The sequence below is a fragment of the Anser anser genome (assembly GCF_964211835.1).
Source record: "Anser anser genome assembly, chromosome: 29".
NCBI classification, from domain to species: domain Eukaryota; kingdom Metazoa; phylum Chordata; class Aves; order Anseriformes; family Anatidae; genus Anser; species Anser anser.
Genome location: NC_139750.1, coordinates 2903691 through 2921143, shown reverse-complemented (window position 1 = coordinate 2921143; position 17453 = coordinate 2903691). Strand labels below are relative to the sequence as shown.

The 17453-nt window shown below is 57.6% G+C and overlaps 1 protein-coding gene across 4 annotated transcripts; it reads left to right on the top strand.

The window, feature by feature from the left end:
• The first annotated feature begins 7308 nt into the window (after window positions 1-7308).
• On the top strand, window positions 7309-16353 carry LOC310887812 (ATP-dependent RNA helicase DDX25-like). Of its 4 annotated transcripts, none has more exons than XM_083813985.1 (12): window positions 7309-7542; window positions 7659-7706; window positions 8076-8211; window positions 8313-8405; window positions 8537-8639; window positions 9607-9739; window positions 10227-10404; window positions 12378-12615; window positions 13175-13337; window positions 13643-13831; window positions 15356-15526; window positions 16029-16353. In XM_083813985.1, the coding sequence occupies exons 1-11, from the start codon at window positions 7311-7313 to the stop codon at window positions 15478-15480; spliced, it is 1638 nt and encodes a 545-aa protein (XP_083670111.1). In that variant the 5' UTR covers window positions 7309-7310; the 3' UTR covers window positions 15481-15526; window positions 16029-16353. The 4 variants fall into 4 exon arrangements, with proteins under 4 accessions (XP_083670111.1, XP_083670112.1, XP_083670113.1 ...); XM_083813986.1 differs by having other exon boundaries at window positions 9625-9739; window positions 16029-16350; XM_083813987.1 differs by lacking the exon at window positions 15356-15526 and having other exon boundaries at window positions 16029-16340.
• Window positions 16354-17453: the final 1100 nt, after the last annotated feature.

The following is a 17453-nucleotide window of genomic DNA, read 5'->3' as shown; positions in this document are numbered from 1 at the left end:
GAGGGGCACTGGGAGACGGGGAGATCTGGCTTTAGGGGCTGTTGGAGGATGGTTTCCTGCTGGGGGACTCACTGCAGGGTGTCTGACCGCCCCCTTGCCACCCCCTGATGCCTGGATCTGTCCCCGTGGAGCCGCCCCGTGCAGGAAGCTGGCCTGGTGCCACAGAAGGTGGCCGGGTGAGTGGCGGAGGTGTGGGTCAGTCTCTGCCAGCGGTGGGCTCATTGCCAGGGCTGGTGCCTGCCAAGCCCGGCTTTGCCCCTGGGCTCTCGGGGCGGGGTCAATGGGAAGTCCTGCAAGAGATAAATCTTGCCCCTCACTTTCTCCAGCCCCATCCAGGACTGCGTAGACCACGGAGGAAAATGACGATCGCCATGCTCAGCACAGCCCTGCTCCTCGCCATGCTACGCCTCCCAGCAGATGCTCTGGTGAGCCCCAGCGCTATGGGGACGGGTTCAAGGCTGCGGGCGGGTCTTGGGGAGGAGACCCCACTGACCGGGGGACATTGCGCCCTCCCTGACACCTAGACTTTGGTGAAACCTCCATGAAGTGTCCAGGTGACCCCTCCGCTCCTGGTCAGGTGTGTGGGACACCAGAAGAGTCTGGAGATCCCTCTCCAGAGACATCTGGGGACTCCTCACAAGCCCAGCCCCCCGACGCCTTTGGTCCCCACCAAGGTGTCCCTTTCCCTGGATCTTCCCCATGTCCTGTCTAGGCTCCCCAGCGCCGTACCTGTCATCTCTCCCAATGCCTTTCTTTCATTCTTTCCCCTCAGTCCTTTGCCTGTCGGCTAATCCTGTCCATTGCTGTGGTGTCCCCTTCCTTTCACCACCGCTTCCAAATACCCCCGCAGCAGTCCTCCCAGTCCCCTCGTTTTGGTCCACCTCAAGCCTCTTCCTTCAGCCCACACCAATCACGTCACTTGAAGTCTCCACATTCGCTCTATTTGAATTCCTTATCCCCTGACTTGCGTCCCACACGGTCCCGTAACTTCAACACCCCCAGACCAGTAGTCCCTTGGGGTTCCCTCTGTTTGAATCCCCTCAGTGCCCTGTCTTTTGGTCCCCACATCCTTGGGGACCCCCACCCGAGGTCCCTGCATCAACAGCTATTCCAGATGAAGCTGGGGAGCAATGGGTCTGTGGGGAGCAGAAGGTATTTTCCCTCTCGGACCAAGGGGAAGCCATGGGGTAGGGGTGACTGGGGACACCTGTGCCCCCTTCACCCTTCCACATCAAGCTCCAATCCAGACTGACCCCCTCATTCTCCTTTCCTAGTTCCTGAAAGATTCTGAGTTTGCGGCAAGTGGCGGCTTTGATCTGGAAGTGAGTATCGGGGTGGACTTGGGCTGGAGCCAGTCTCAGGAACCGCAGGGCCATTTGGCTCCCCCGTGCCCTGCCGTCACCTGCTGGGTCTGAATACATCCCGGTGCCCACTGAGGTCTCATGGTCCAATCAGGCCCAGTCAGCACGGCTTTATGAAAGGCAAGTCCTGCTTGACAAAGCTGATCTCCTTCTACGGCAAGGTGTCACGCTCAGTGGACAAGGGAAAGGCCGTGGATATGGTCTACCTAGACTTCAGTAAGGCTTTTGACACCGTTTCCCCCAGCATTGTCCTGGAGACGTTCGCTGCTCAAGGCCTGGACAAGTGTCTGCTTCATTGGGTTAAAAGCTGGCTGGGTGGCCAGGCCCAAAGTCACTGATGAATGGAGTTAAATCCAGCTGGATCCCGGTCACTAGTGGTGTCCCCCAGGGCTCAGTACTGGGGCCGCTTCTCTTCAATATCTTTCTCAATGGTCTGCATGAGCAGATCGAGCGCACCCTCAGTAAGTTGTGGATCACCTGCTGGGTCTGAATACATCCCGGTGCCCACTGAGGTCTCATGGTCTCTCTCCTGCTGCAGCTGAAGCTTCTGTGAGGGAAGAGGGCTCTCCAGCCCATGCCCGTTGAGTTGGTGGCAGCAGTGCGTGAGAAACGCCTGGCTGCAGCTCTCTCTGTCTAGGTGAGCAAGCACTGGCGTGTCCCTGGCCCCACAAAGGATCCTTTACTCCAGGGAACCCCAGAGGCCTCTGGGCTGGGTAGAACTTGGGTATGGCTGGGGGCAATAGAGGGCATTAGCCACGATCTGTCCCGGGATCATGGAATCATAGAATGGTTTGGGTTGCAGGGAACCTTAAAGATCATCTAGTTTCAAGCCCCCTGCCATGGGCTGGGACACCTCCCACCAGACCAGGTTGCCCAAAGCCCCATCCAACCTGGCCTTGAACACTTCCAGGGATGAGGCATCCACCACTTCTCTGGGCAACCTGCGCCAGTGCCTCACCACCCTCAGCATGAAGAATTTCTTCTGAATATCTAATCTAAACTACCCTCTTTTAGTTTAAAGCCTTTCCCCCTTGTCCTATCACTACACTCCCTGAAAGAGAGTCCCCCCCCAGCTTTTCTGCACGCCCCCTTTAAGTACTGAAAGGCCGCAATGAGGTATCCCCGGAGCCTTCTCTTCTCCACGCTGGACAACCCCAGCTCCCTCAGCCTGTCTTCATAGGAGAGGTGCTCCAGCCCTTTGATCATCTTTGTGGCCCTCCTCTAGACTCGTTCTAATAGGTCCATGTCCTTCTGGTGCTGGGGGCCCCAGAGCTGAACGCAGGGCTCCAGGTGGGGTCTCACCAGAGCAGAGCAGAGCAGAGCAGAGCAGAGGGGGAGAATCGCCTCCCTTGCCCTGCTGGCTACGCTGCTTTTGATGCAGCCCAGGGCACGGTTGGCTTTTGCAGCTGCAGGTGCACGTTGCTGGCTCATGTCAAGCTTCTCATCAACCAACACCCCCAGGTCCTTCTCCTCAGGGCTGTTCTCGATCCGGTCTTACCCGGCCTGTGTTTGTCCCTGGGACTGCCCCAGCCCAGATGCAGGACCTTGCACTTGGCCTTGTTGAACTTTGTGGCTGGACAGAACCGTCCCTGTGCCTTATGCTCAGGGGGGCTGGATGGACCCAGAGGGTTAGCATGCAGTGCAGGCAGGGGTTCTGATGCCATACAGACCCCCAGGATCCCCATAGGACTGGGCAGGGTTCTGGAGGTCTATGGGCATCCCAGGGTAGCTACACGCTAGGCAAGGGGCTCTGGGTGCCGTATGGACCCCAAGAGAGCCGAGTCCTGCTGGGCATATGTTGGGGTCTGGGGGTGTGCTCCGGTTCCCTGCTTCTTCCTCTGATCTTCTCAGAGACCTGGTGGGGATGACGCCTCTCTGCTCCAAGTATGGGTCCGTACCATGGGATCCATCCGTCAGGAGCAAACTGCTCCAGCACGGGACCCCATGGGTGGCAGCTCCCCCCAGATCCCCTGCTCCTGCAGAGGCTTCTCTCCACGGGCTGCAGGTCTGGCCTGGGGCCTGCTCCGGCTGGGGTTCTCCACAGGCCACAGCCTCCTTCAGGTCAGATCCATCATGGGCTCCCTCCCAGGCTGCAGCACGGAGATCTGCTCCTCTGTGGTACACCATGGGCTGCAGAGGGACAGCCTGCTCCCCCAGGGGCCTCTCCACGGGGCGCAGGGGAATTTCGGCCCCGGCGCCTGGAGAACCTCCTGCCCTCCTTCTTCACTGAACTTGGTGTCTACAGGGCTGTTTCTCACTCCTCTGTGTCACAGCTGCTGATGAGCAGCGGTTTTGTCTTTCCTTTCTTAAATGTGCTTTCTCAGAGGCACGGACTGCAGAGCCCTCCTACCCTCGCGCAGATCAACACTCGCACCTAACTTGGTGTTGTCTGCAACTTACTGAGGGTGCGCTCGATCTGCTCAGGCAGACCATTGAGAAAGATATTGAAGAGAAGCGGCCCCAGTACTGAGCCCTGGGGGACACCACTAGTGACCGGGATCCAGCTGGATTTAACTCCATTCATCAGTGACTTTGGGCCTGGCCACCCAGCCAGCTTTTAACCCAATGAAGCAGACACTTGTCCAGGCCTTGAGCAGCGAACGTCTCCAGGACAATGCTGGGGGAAACGGTGTCAAAAGCCTTACTGAAGTCTAGGTAGACCATATCCACGGCCTTTCCCTTGTCCACTGAGCGTGACACCTTGCCGTAGAAGGAGATCAGCTTTGTCAAGCAGGACTTGCCTTTCATAAAGCCGTGCTGACTGGGCCTGATTGGACCATGAGACCTCAGTGGGCACCGGGATGTATTCAGACCCAGCAGGTGACGGCAGGGCACGGGGGAGCCAAATGGCCCTGCGGTTCCTGAGACTGGCTCCAGCCCAAGTCCACCCCGATACTCACTTCCAGATCAAAGCCGCCACTTGCCGCAAACTCAGAATCTTTCAGGAACTAGGAAAGGAGAATGAGGGGGTCAGTCTGGATTGGAGCTTGATGTGGAAGGGTGAAGGGGGCACAGGTGTCCCCAGTCACCCCTACCCCATGGCTTCCCCTTGGTCCGAGAGGGAAAATACCTTCTGCTCCCCACAGACCCATTGCTCCCCAGCTTCATCTGGAATAGCTGTTGATGCAGGGACCTCGGGTGGGGGTCCCCAAGGATGTGGGGACCAAAAGACAGGGCACTGAGGGGATTCAAACAGAGGGAACCCCAAGGGACTACTGGTCTGGGGGTGTTGAAGTTACGGGACCGTGTGGGACGCAAGTCAGGGGATAAGGAATTCAAATAGAGCGAATGTGGAGACTTCAAGTGACGTGATTGGTGTGGGCTGAAGGAAGAGGCTTGAGGTGGACCAAAACGAGGGGACTGGGAGGACTGCTGCGGGGGTATTTGGAAGCGGTGGTGAAAGGAAGGGGACACCACAGCAATGGACAGGATTAGCCGACAGGCAAAGGACTGAGGGGAAAGAATGAAAGAAAGGCATTGGGAGAGATGACAGGTACGGCGCTGGGGAGCCTAGACAGGACATGGGGAAGATCCAGGGAAAGGGACACCTTGGTGGGGACCAAAGGCGTCGGGGGGCTGGGCTTGTGAGGAGTCCCCAGATGTCTCTGGAGAGGGATCTCCAGACTCTTCTGGTGTCCCACACACCTGACCAGGAGCGGAGGGGTCACCTGGACACTTCATGGAGGTTTCACCAAAGTCTAGGTGTCAGGGAGGGCGCAATGTCCCCCGGTCAGTGGGGTCTCCTCCCCAAGACCCGCCCGCAGCCTTGAACCCGTCCCCATAGCGCTGGGGCTCACCAGAGCATCTGCTGGGAGGCGTAGCATGGCGAGGAGCAGGGCTGTGCTGAGCATGGCGATCGTCATTTTCCTCCGTGGTCTACGCAGTCCTGGATGGGGCTGGAGAAAGTGAGGGGCAAGATTTATCTCTTGCAGGACTTCCCATTGACCCCGCCCCGAGAGCCCAGGGGCAAAGCCGGGCTTGGCAGGCACCAGCCCTGGCAATGAGCCCACCGCTGGCAGAGACTGACCCACACCTCCGCCACTCACCCGGCCACCTTCTGTGGCACCAGGCCAGCTTCCTGCACGGGGCGGCTCCACGGGGACAGATCCAGGCATCAGGGGGTGGCAAGGGGGCGGTCAGACACCCTGCAGTGAGTCCCCCAGCAGGAAACCATCCTCCAACAGCCCCTAAAGCCAGATCTCCCCGTCTCCCAGTGCCCCTCACCTTGCAGGCCAGGCTTTCTCCCCAGGACTCTCCCAGAGATGGTGCAGCCTCAAATCAAGGGACTCTAAGCAGAGTTGTTTCTGACCCCTCTGCAGTCCCTTGAGTGAACGGCACATTGAGACTGACTCCTCTTCTTCAGGCACTGGGGACACTGGCATTAGGGGACACTGGGGAGGTAGGAGGACAGCTGGGGGGCATGGGCAATGGGGACAGCCGGGTGACTGGGAACCTGAGGTCCAGAGGGTGATCAGGGTACTGGGAGGCACTGGCCGTGAGGAGCACTGGTGAATGTTGGGCACCAGGGGATGAGGACTCTGCTTGCGGGAGCTGCTGGGGGTGGTCGAAGAGCACAGCTCCAGCCCAGCCCATCTCCCTGTTGCTGCAGGCCCCAAACTGGTCCCGGTCTCCAGCCATGGCCTCCGCAGAGAAGACGGCAGAAGGGAACAAGCCCTCCCCTGGTCCTGGCCTTGCCACTGTCTGGGGGCACCGTGCCCTCCTGGACACCTGGGTCCTTCCCTGCAGAGGTGACTCCCACGTGGCGGGTGCCAGTGCCCCATCCCCAGCAAGGCTCCAGCTCCCCCTCCATTCCCAGATGGGGCTCAGCCAAGTCTCACCAAAGGCCCTGTTCCCAGGCAGTGTCCCTGCAACGCCCCCGTCCCCAGCATGGGCTAGCCCTGTCCCTGAGCAGGATGAGGCCATTCAGAGGGGACGCGATGAGGCAGGTGCTTGTCCCCGGGCAGCTGCTCAGAGCTAACTGCGGGAGCAAAGTTCCCCTGGACAGGGAAGAGAGGTTTGACTCCAAAGCATCTCTGATAAGCTGTGTTTGCCCAGGGCCCGTGGAGCCCATTCAGGCAGCATGGTCCTTCCAGAGAGGGCCTGATCAGGGGGAGGTTGCAGCGGGACGCGGAGCAGCCTGGGCTCCCTTCAGCATTGGCAGTCAGCAGAGCCCGCAGACGGGGGCACCCTGCTGTGGTAGTGGAGGAGCACACCCTGGAGCACCCGGGGACACCACTAGCGACCGGCATCCAGCTGGATTTAACTCCATTCATCAGTGACTTTGGGCCTGGCCACCCAGCCAACTTTTAACCCAATGAAGCGGACACTTGTCCAGGCCTTGAGCAGCGAACGTCTCCAGGACGATGCTGGGGGAAACGGATAGCCAGGACTGCGGGTCAGTGCAGCCTGCTCCCGGATAGCCAGGACTGCGGGTCAGTGCAGCCTGCTCCCGGACAGCCAGGACTGCGGGTCAGTGCAGCCTGCTCCCGGACAGCCAGGACTGCGGGTCAGTGACGGAAAGCGGCTCGGCGAGCACCTCCGCCAGCGCCCTCAGGACCCTCGGGTGGGTCCCAGCCGGCCCCACGCACTCGCGTGCGTCTGAGCGGCTCAGCGGGTCGCTAGCCGCTCCGCCGCGGGCTAGGAGGGCTCCCCGCCGCCCCCCGCCCCGTCCACCGGCTCGGGCGGCCGCGTGCGGCGGCCCTGCCCCTCCCGCCCCCCGCGCGGGTCCCCGGGCCCGGCCCGGCCCGGCCCCGCCCGCGCGTCGGTGCCGGTGCCGCCGTTCCCCGAGCGCCTCCGCGCCCCCCGCGGCCGGGGCCTGCCGGCAGCCGCCTTGCGCCCTGCCGGCCGCCGGGGGAGAGCGGCCCCCGCCGGCGGCGGCTCGGCGCCCGGGGGGAGCCGGCCCTCGGCGGCGCCTCGGGAAGGTTCGCGGGCTGCGGCGGCGGGGGCGCGATGGCCTCGGCGGGGGCCGGCGGGGGCCGGCGGCGGGAGCGGGCGCGGGGCCCGGGCAGCCTCCTGTCGGGCAGCCCGTCCCCGGGCAGCCCGTCCCCGGGCAGCCCCCCCCGCCCGCGGTCCCCCGGCCGGGGCCACCTCCGCCCTCGGCGCCGCGGGCCGTGCGGCTCGCCTGGCCGCCGGCAGCGGTCTGCGGGCCCGCGCCGGGAGCTGCGTCCGTGTCGGCAGCGGGGTGAGGTTCGGCCCTGGCCCCCTCGCGGGGCCGCGCCCCGGGCCCCGGGCGCCGGGGCCAGCCCGAGCGGAGCTGCGGGGTGGAGGTGAGCATCCGTGTTCCTTCTCCCGTGGCAGAGCCCGCCTGCGCGAGCGAGGACGAGGAGAGCGAGGAGGAAGAGAGAGGTGGGTCCCGCCGGCCCCGCGAGGCAGCGCTGGTCCTTGTCCCCCGGGGCCTGTGCGCAGGCCGCAGGGCCAGCGCCCCCGGGGCCGGGCTGGGTGAGCGGCGCCTCCCGGAGCCTCGGCAGCAGGTGAGGGAGACGGGGGCCCAGGCCAGGGCAGGGTGCCGGGCTGCCGTGAACTCCGGCCGGGTTCCTCGGGACTGAGGTGGGTTGTGGCGAGTACGCGGGAGTTAGGCGAAGAGCCGCCGGTGTCGGGGTGCCGGGGTCGGTAGGGGGGCGTCTGGCTGGAGGAGCCCGTGTTTGTGGGAAGGGGGGCCCGAGGGGAGGCTTTTCCTAACCACCTGGGGTTGTCACGAGCTCACCCCTTTTCCAGTGGACTTGGCAGAAAGCTCCTTGCTGAACAAGCTGATCCACACGTCCCTCGTGGAGTCCAGCCATCACGTGGAGATCCTGCAGCAGGACCCCAACTCGCCTCTCTACTCCGTGAAAACCTTTGAAGAGCTGCGCCTGTGAGTAGGCGGCAGCCCCCGACGCAGGCGGGCGTTGGAGTTGCCTGTGGGCGCCGTTCCCCGTTCTCTGTGAAATGGTGCCTTTTGATGCTTTTGGACAGGAAGCAGGAGCTCTTGCAGGGGGTTTACACCATGGGCTTCAACAGGCCGTCCAAAATCCAGGAGACGGCTCTGCCGATGATGCTGGCACATCCGTGAGTACCAAGGCCGCACGGCTGAGCAAAGCGCTACCACCGTCTTGGCTCCCTTGAGGCATCGCGGCGTCGGGGTGCCGGTGCAGGGGTGCCAAACCTTTGCGCCCAACTAAGCAGCCTTTGCCTTGCAGGCCCCAAAATCTGATTGCACAGAGCCAGTCAGGGACAGGGAAAACGGCAGCTTTTGTGTTGGCGATGTTGAGCAGAGTTAATGGTGCTGAGAGGTACCCGCAGGTAATGTAGGAAGGGGAAAGCCCATACGGCAGGGGTTTGCCTGCACCCTCAAGCTGCTGTCTGTGGACAGAGCTCTGTTTTTGTCCCCGTCTCTACGGTTTTCTGTCGGCTGTGGCCGCTGTAGTGGGATGGTAAACAGCCAGGTAGCGTCCCTGCGGCAGGCAGGTCGGAGAGAAAGCTCAGGAGTGGATGGATCTGCCAGCTAAAGGAAGGTACTTTTTCTTGGTAGCAGTGGATTTAGCCAGGCCGTAGATAGCCTGAATTTATATTTTGAGGAGCATCCAGCCAACTTTGACAAGCACGTGCGGAGACTCCAGCTGTTTCCTGTGACTTGCGCTAGTTTCTGGTGTCGTAAAAGCTCCCGTGAAGGCAAGTCCCCTCTCTGGGTTCAGAATCACCTACGCAAGCTGGTTACTGCACTTAAAAGTCTCGAATCTCAAGCATTCTGTGTAATTTAAACTCTCAGTTGAAAGCTGGACACAGAAACAAGCGGCACTGTGCCTCAGGAAACAAATTTCCCTAGCAAAAATCACGGGATCCCAGAATGGGCGAGGTTGTCAGGGCCCTCTGAAGATCATCTAGTCCGAACCCTCCTGCTGAGCAGGGTCACCTAGAGCACACTGCGCAGGACGGCATCCAGGCGGGTTTTGAAGTCTCCAAAGAAGGAGACTCCACACCCTCTCTGGGCAGCCTGTTCTAGTGCTCTGTCACCCTCACCGTAGAGAAAGGACCTCTCCTGGTAGTTACCTCGAGTCCTTTCTGCCTAGCTGCCTTCAGCTGTATTCCCATCTTCCAAACCTGCAAATGTGACTGCCGTTGCTGATCCCTCTGCAGATTTGAAAGAGTTTAGCGGTGAGATTTTAGCATGCTGAGCGTTCCGTTCCTTTGAAACGCCTTCTCATTTGCACGGGGCATGCCATGCCAGGGGCGCTGTCTACTTTTAAAAGATGTGGCTCTTGTCTGACAGCTCTCTTACCTCTCTAAGTGCCTCTGCTTGGCTCCAACCTACGAGCTGGCCCTGCAGATTGGACATGTGATCGAGAAGATGGGGCAGTTTTGTGCCGACATCAGGGTTACGTACGCTGTCCAGGGAAACAGAGGTGAGTCCAGCCGTGCTGAGCAGAGTTGCGGGCAGTGTAACAGTCCTGTAAGGAACTAGCGGGATGCTGTGAGAGCTGTGAACTCCCAGGAGCTGTGCGGAGCTCTGAAGGCACATGAAACAGTGTGTGAATTCCCGTGCCTTCTAAGGAGTCATTCTCGTGAGCACTGTCTCCTTTCAGAGGTGGGGCACCCCTTTTGCTGGTTTCCACCCCACAAGGCCGCAGGGAAGCGTCAGCCCTGCTTGATGGCTACCTGCAATTTTAAGCTCCCGAGCTCCGCTTTGCGATGACCCCCTCAAAGGCATCGCTAGGCAGTCAGAAGCTGAAGCAACAGGGTGGGAACCATGCTCAAGCAGCCAGAACATAGCAGAGTTTGAGTCCGTATCTCACTGGAAAGTACCCTGCTCATTCCCAGCCAGGCGCGTGTGGCCGAGGAACGTACTGCTCCTTGTACGGAGGTATTCTGATACGATTTCTCCTCCTGCAGTTCTGCCAGGCGCCGTGCTGGAGGAGCAGATTGTCATCGGGACTCCTGGGACGATGCTGGACTGGTGTTTCAAACGGAGAGTGGTGAATGTGAAGAGAATCAGCCTGTTTGTGCTGGATGAAGCGGACGTAATGATCGACCATCAGGGCTTCTCGTACCAAAGCATTCGCATTCAGAGGTGAATACCAGTGTTGGCTTGTGTCCTGACACAAGCAGACATAGTCAAATGCCGTGTTTCTAGATGCCCTTAGATACATTGGGTAGAGAAGGAAAGAGAGCAAGAGAGACAGGAAAAGACAGAGACAGAGGGAGAGAGAGAGAGAGAAAGAAAACCACTTTGTATGCAAGAAGCTACAAAACCAGGGAGCCAAAGGAATTGTCTCTGACTACAGCATCCCTTGGATGTCCTTGGCCAGTCCGTGCTTTGCTCCTGATCAGAACGTAGACAAGTAAATCCTCCTTACCCGCTTTTTCGTGTTTGCTCAGCTTTGAGCAAATGAGCCACCAAACCAGCCGAATAAACAGGGAAAGAGCATCCCTTTGATGCAGAAGGCTTTTGCTGATGTGAGAATGAGCTCTTTCTTGCACGTGGGCAGGCTCTGGTCTGCTTAGTCCTGGGATGTGGCTTTCTTCAAAACTGTAGCCGTTAGATGAATAGGAAGATTTTCAGGTCACTTTAACTTCCCTTGAGCTGATACATCACTGGGTTTGGGATTCCAGTTCTCTTTCATGTTTCCCAGTGCTCTTTAATGCTTTCATAAATGACTTGGGTGCAGGACTAGAAGCTATCCTAAGGAAGTAGTACACAACGCTCTCAGGAACGTGGTCTGGTGTTTGGGTGGACCTGTGTGGAGCTAGGAGTTGGACTCGATGATCCTGGTGGGTCGTTTTGAATTCGGGATATTCTGTGATACGGTGCGTTGTGTTGAAGGCGGCACAAACAAAATAGCTTGAAATAGCCTTTCTTCAGGGCGTGGTGCAGGTTAATGAGGACTTCTGGGCAGCAGGCTGCTCTGCCAGGCAGGGTCAGTGGTGGACCCTCAGCGTCCCACTGCCCAGGCTGACGGGAGCTGCAGTTTCCTGGTGACAGAGGCAGTGAGAGAGATGAGTGTCACACCCAGCCCTTCCCAGCTCCTCCGTGTGCTCAGCTGAGCTGGATATGTTTGCGGTGCTGGAGAAAAGCACCTTGTGGCTAGCAGCTAGCTACTCCTTTTTAAAGGAAAACTGTTTTTAGATGGTCTGGGTTTATCCCTTCTGGCTGAAATGCAGGTGGAAAAAGTTCTCCTTAGAGGAGTGTCCCATACAGCTGAGCTCTGCTAAAGGCATGCTAAAGGTTCTTCCTTGGGCTCTCTTTGGCATGATGTAGGGAGTGGGTTTACCAGTTTCAAAGGCTTTCTGCTGCTGTTCTTTCAAACTGGATGCATTCAAAGTATTGTCAGCAGTCCGAGGAAACAGGAAGTTGGTAACTCAGATCCTGTTACAAGCCACTGCAAGTCAAACCTCAGGCTGGAACTCTTCAGGTTCTTGCTCCGTAACGGGGCTTAATGTCTCTGAAGCTCAGATGGAGATGGCTCTTTAGCAGCCGTGTTTTATTTGGTGTTCCTTTGAATACAACCAAAGCTGGCCTGGATAAAAGCACATTCACAAAAGACTCGCTTTATCCATTATTGAAATGTAAGGTTTTTCAAAGTCTTTGTCCGTCCGCTTTCATAGGTGATGGATGGCTTTGAATTGTGGCTAAAAAACTCTGCGGGCCATGAAGGTCTTTACAGAGTGAATGACAGGGCTTGAAACGTAGCTAGAGAATCAGGGGATACGGGGAACTGTCCTTGGCACGTGCAAGTGCTGTGTGTGAGCGGTGTCTGCAGGTCCAAAGAAGGAGGCCAAGCGTTAACTGGGTGTTTTTTCCTCCGTTTGTAGCTAGCCTTTTGGAATAATAATACTGCAAATGCAGAACAGCTTATTTCGACAGGCCTCTTCCATAGAGCTGACTCGTGTTGGAGTGCTGCGCTGTGCTGTGGTGCGTGAGGAATGGCCCTCTCCTGAGGAATGGCCCTCTCCGGACGGGGGAATCCCCTTGTTTCCAGAGCCTGTTGATCCAGGGGTCCTTGCAGCATGCCTCAGGGCTAACAAGTCCTTCTTCTGCTCTAGGGCTTTACCTAGGGGCTGCCAAATGCTGCTTTTCTCCGCAACCTTCAAGGAAACGGTGTGGAATTTTGCAATGCAAATTGTCTCCAACCCCATCATAATAAAGCTCCGTCAGGAAGAGCTCACCCTGAGCAACATCAGGCAGTACTACTTTGTGTGCAGGAACAGAGAGGAGAAGTACGAGGCCCTGTGCAACATCTACGGCAGCATCACCGTTGGCCAGGCTATGATATTCTGCCAGGTAAAGCAGCTAGCTTGCCGGGGGAGAGTGGTGGTGTCCTTGCAGTCAGTGGTATGTAAACGATCCGTCTTACAGCGTGGCCTCAGTACTTGTGCCGAGACCATCAAAAGGAGGGAGCAGATGGAAGGGAGGGATGGGAAGCACGTGGACAGCATTTAAAGGACGGCCCTTCTGGCACAGCCTGCCGTTAGATTGGCTGGAGCTGAGCGTGAAAGCGCGGGCACTCTGACTTGCAGCGAGTGCAGCCTTTAAAAGAGGTGTTTTAACAGCCTCTCTCGTGACGGTTGGGATCGCGTTTGCCTGGCTTCCACAGGGAGCGTTGCGTAGAAAACATACTGTGTTTCCTTGCCGTTTGCGCTTTGTGTCCTGACAAGGGCTTCCTGCTCGTCTGTGTCACTTTGGTCTTCTTTTGAGGCTCTGCCTGTTAAAAAGCAGCAGGGTCTCAACTGAAAGGAGCAGGGGATTTAGGGGAAGCATACCAGTGAAGAATTGGCAGCGACTGAGAGGAGCAGCAGCAGAGCTGCTGCAAAAGCTCCTCCTGCCTCTCCCACACATGTAGACTCGCAGGAGTGCGGACTGGCTGTTGGTGGAGATGAGCAAGGACGGGCACAAGGTCGCCATGCTGACGGCAGAGTTGACCATAGTGCAGAGGGCCAATGTGATTCAGAGGTTCCGCGATGGGAAGGAGAAGGTCCTCATCACCACGAACGTCTGTGCTAGAGGTACCGTATCCTGAAAAGCAACACCCTCGCAGCGTCTGCAGCGTGGGAATCCCCTTGCTTTGCCCCATGGCCCATCAGCTGGCAGGGGACACACGATGCTGCTTCGTTTCTGGTGACACGAACCGTGCTCCGTGGCCTCTAGGTCTTTGGTTGCCTTGACACGTCATTGCTGTGTGCGCTGCAGAGCCAGGGCTGACTGCTTTATCCTGCAAGTGCTCAGGCAATGGACTGGCCCCGATCTGGGGGCAGGGGATTGCTTTCAGAGCTGTAGGAGCCTGGTTGCGAGAAACCTCTCTGTCTTTCAGGGATTGATGTGGCACAGGTCACCATAGTGGTGAACTTCAGCCTCCCTGTTAATCAGCAAAAAGAGCTGGATTTTGAGACCTACCTGCACCGCATTGGGCGAACGGGCCGCTTTGGGAAGAAGGGCATTGCCTTCAACATGGTGGAAAGGCAGAGCACGTACCTCGTGCACAGTATAGAGGAGCATTTCCGTGAGTATCCTTGTGCCAGCTCTGTGGTGCTGCAAAGAGCTAAGGGACACGTGGATGAGAAGTGCACTGGGAAGCGTTAAGGGATGTCAGGAGTGTGGCCCCCTCTTGCAGCCGCTCTGGCCCGGGACCCCCATGCCTGGCTGCTGAAGCACAGCACAGGCCAGTACAGACCAGTACGGTCCTTGCGGGCTGCTGGAGCCCCGCCTGGTGCCCGGGCACCTGGGGTCTCTGGCCAGGCTGAGGGATGCATCTGCCACTTTACCCACTTCAGGCTCAGTCAGCAGTGTCACTGAACGCGTGTCCCTGAGACAAACACGCACAGACACACGCAAAGATGCAGACACAGACACACAGACACAGAAGCGCACACAAATCCCCTTCTCCTCGTCGGCTGGCAGAGAGGGATGGTCACTAGTGCAAGCACACACATGCACTTCCAGGGTCCAAAGGCACACATGTGTTTGTGGGTCCGCAAGCACCATCAGAGCCCCTCTGCTCCCCTAGTGTCCCTGACCAGACCCCTGCCCTCTGACAGCTCCCCTGCTCGCTGGCTGGTCCAGCCTGATACTCGCACGGACCCCACACATGCACCTGGTGCCCTGGCCTGGACCTGAGGGACCCCACAGTCACTAGCTGGCCCAGGCTGAAGTTTGCAGCTGAATACACACACACACACACGCCATGCCCGCACAGTCTGTAGAAGGTACCGATGCTCCCCTCTGCCCCAGCAGCTGTCACTTGGAGTTCATGTACACGCACACACACTCACAGTCACGCCGGTTCCCCCCCAGCAGATGATTTTTTGGATGCACGCCATCCCCGGCCCAGTGGCTGGGAGTTGAAGAACCGCGCTTGCTCCAGTATGTGCAGTGAGGCCCCTGCACTGGCTGCAGTAGGTGGCAGCAGAGGCCAGCGGCAGCCTTGTCCCTGTCTGACTGCAGGAGTTGGCACCACTTTTCATTCACACGCAGGTCTCGCCAGCAGCTGTCCTCCTTGCTGTATGCATGCACGTGCGCACACACACACACACACACACACGCACACCGGGGCTTGAGTGTGAGAGCACAGAGAGACAGAAGTGGGAAAAGATTTAAGTGCACACACACACACACACACACGCACACCAGGGACTGAGTGTGAGAGCACAGAGAGACGGAAGTGGGAAAAGATTTAAGCAGGTGTAAGACTACAAGACAGACCGTGGCAATCAGTCTCGGGGCCAAACCAAATAAGCACACCGACTAGCCCCATTTCACATGCAACTGGCCGCTTCTATACCCTTTCCTGCTTACCCCCTCTTTGCTCCTCCCATCTCCCTTTCCTGCCGCACGCCCCTTCACGAGTTTGTACAGCCCTGCCGGTTCCCACAGCCCTTCCAGTCCAGGTCCCCCTGGCTCACAGCGTTACGAGTTATAAAGTGCAGGTTGTTCTTCTGGGAAGCAGCACCCATAGTTTCTCGATAGCCCACCAATTAGTGTGAGTGGTGAGGTTCGTTTCTTGTCATTGTCTCATTTGTTTTGTCAGGTCTGTGTCTCCGCGTGTTTTGTTTCTGGTTTCCCCCTTTTGCCATGTTTCCCGGTTGCCGAGGTCCTTGGTCGGATAACCTCTCTGGAATAAACGTTCTGAGCTCTGTCAGTCAGTGTGACTGACCAGTTTGGGTTCCCATCGCTACGTCCCTTATCATGTGTCGGTCAGGTTTGTGTCTGTTGTGCTCTCTCAAAGTCTGATTATCGCTTGAACTCCACAGAGTGGAAATGCCATGCTGAGCAGTTTGGGTAGCTTTTCAGCCCAGAGCGAGGTCAGCACGTGCCCTCAGCCAGGAAGCGGTATCCCAGAGGTGGCCTGAGATGGCTGGAATGTGTGTCAGCTCTAATCCAGCGTGTCCTGCTGTGAAAGGCACAGGCAGGAGCAGGCCTGTGGTAGTGTGGTGGTGTAGTCGCTGTTGCTCTGGGGCCCACGTGTATCTGTACTGGGTTTGATGCAAACAGCCGGGCAGGTTTCTAACCTGCCACCTCTGGACACGTGCTGAAGAGCTCACAGCTTGTTTTACCTCATCTGTGGAAGGCAGAGCCGAGAGCCCTGGGCATTGCTCCCAGGGTTTGCCGCTGCCAGCAGCCCCAGAGCAGCAGTGCTTTGCCTTTGCCAACTCCTGGGCAGCCGTACTTGGCAGGCACTGACATGTATTTTCTTTCTTCAGAGACCGAGATCAAGAGGCTTGACCCAGATGACATGGATGAGCTGGAGCAGCTGGACGACTGAGCAAAATGTCAGGATTTGCTCCAGTGAATCCAAGTTTTGGTTTAACATGGATGGGAAATGGATGGGAAAATTTCCCAGTTTTCTTCAAAGTTCCCGAAGATGCTTGGTTTTGTTGTGATGTTTTACAAGACGGGAAGAAGAGAGGGGAGCGGGGGGAGAGTGGGGGGGAAGACACGCACGACCCTCAGCCCTCAAAATTTTGGAATTCTTGTGATTGTTTTTCTGGAAATAAAACTTGCGTGGTTTGTCTCTGAGGTTTTTATAGCCATAACTCTGCACATCATGAAGAATCACCTGAAAGCAGAACATGCAGGGGCTTAACAACATGGACCTGTTGGAGCAAGTCCAGAGGAGGGCCACGAGGATGATCATAGGGCTGGAGCCTCTCTCTGATAAAGACAGACTGAGAGAGCTGGGGCTGTTGAGCCTGGAAAAGAGAAGGGTCTGGGGAGACCCTACAGCAGCCTTCTAGTACCTAATGGGGGGGCCACAAGGAAGCTGGAAAGGGAGTCTCTCAGGGAGTGTAGTGACAGGAAAAGGAGCAATGGATTTCAGTTAAAAGGGTAGGTTTGGATTAGCTCTTAGGAAGAAGTTCTTACACTGAGGGTGACGAGGCCCTGGAGCGGGTTGTCCAGAGAAGTGGTTCGTGCCCTCCACCCCGCAAACAGGTGTTCAAGTGTTCAAGGCCAGGGCTGTGAGCAACCTGATCTAGCGGGAGGTGTCCCTGTCCATGACGAGGGAGTTGGAACTGGGTAATCTGTAAGGTTCCTTCCAACTGAAACCATTCTGTGATCTTAGGATTGTATGATCTCCCAGTGAGACTGGGAGACATGAAGAACAAGTGGTGCCAGCCCTTTGGGCACTGGGTATTTGAAAGAGACGGTGTAGGAAATGGTTATTACACGGGCTTTAGTGAGCACCATGCAAAAAGAGCACAGTTTGGGATGAAGACAGGACATGAGAGACACTGGTTCAGAGACCTCCATCATCTGCCAAGCTCTGGGGAGGCCCGTGATTTCTTTCCCCGGAGTCTTGGGACTGCTGGAGCATTCAAAGCCCCACCTGGGGCTGGACCTTCCCCCTGCCCTTGGGCACTGTGATGCACCAGTAGAGGGGTGCCCAGGGTTTCTTCCAGATTCTGAGTCTAATCAAGCAATCACTGATTGAAACATAAATCAAGTAAAAACGTGAAGGGATTTAAAAAAAAAAAAAGTTGGAAATATCCCTCCAGTAAGGGTTTCCACCAAATGCCCCTACCGTGCTTGAACTGCACCAGGTCAAATCTCATCTTCCCTGGCAGTTGGCATCAGGGGCCTCCCCGTTGATGGGTGGACTGCTGGTGTGCGGGCAGCTGATGGCGAGT

Excerpts from the sequence above, each read along its gene's own strand:
- LOC310887812 (XM_083813985.1), top strand. The coding sequence starts at position 7,311 with ATGGCCTCGGCGGGGGCCGGCGGGGGCCGGCGGCGGGAGCGGGCGCGG. Across the intron at positions 7,543-7,658 it reads GCGTCCGTGTCGGCAGCGGG|AGCCCGCCTGCGCGAGCGAG; the intron begins GTGAGGTTCGGC and ends CTCCCGTGGCAG. Across the intron at positions 13,832-15,355 it reads CAGTATAGAGGAGCATTTCC|GTCTGTGTCTCCGCGTGTTT; the intron begins GTGAGTATCCTT and ends TTGTTTTGTCAG.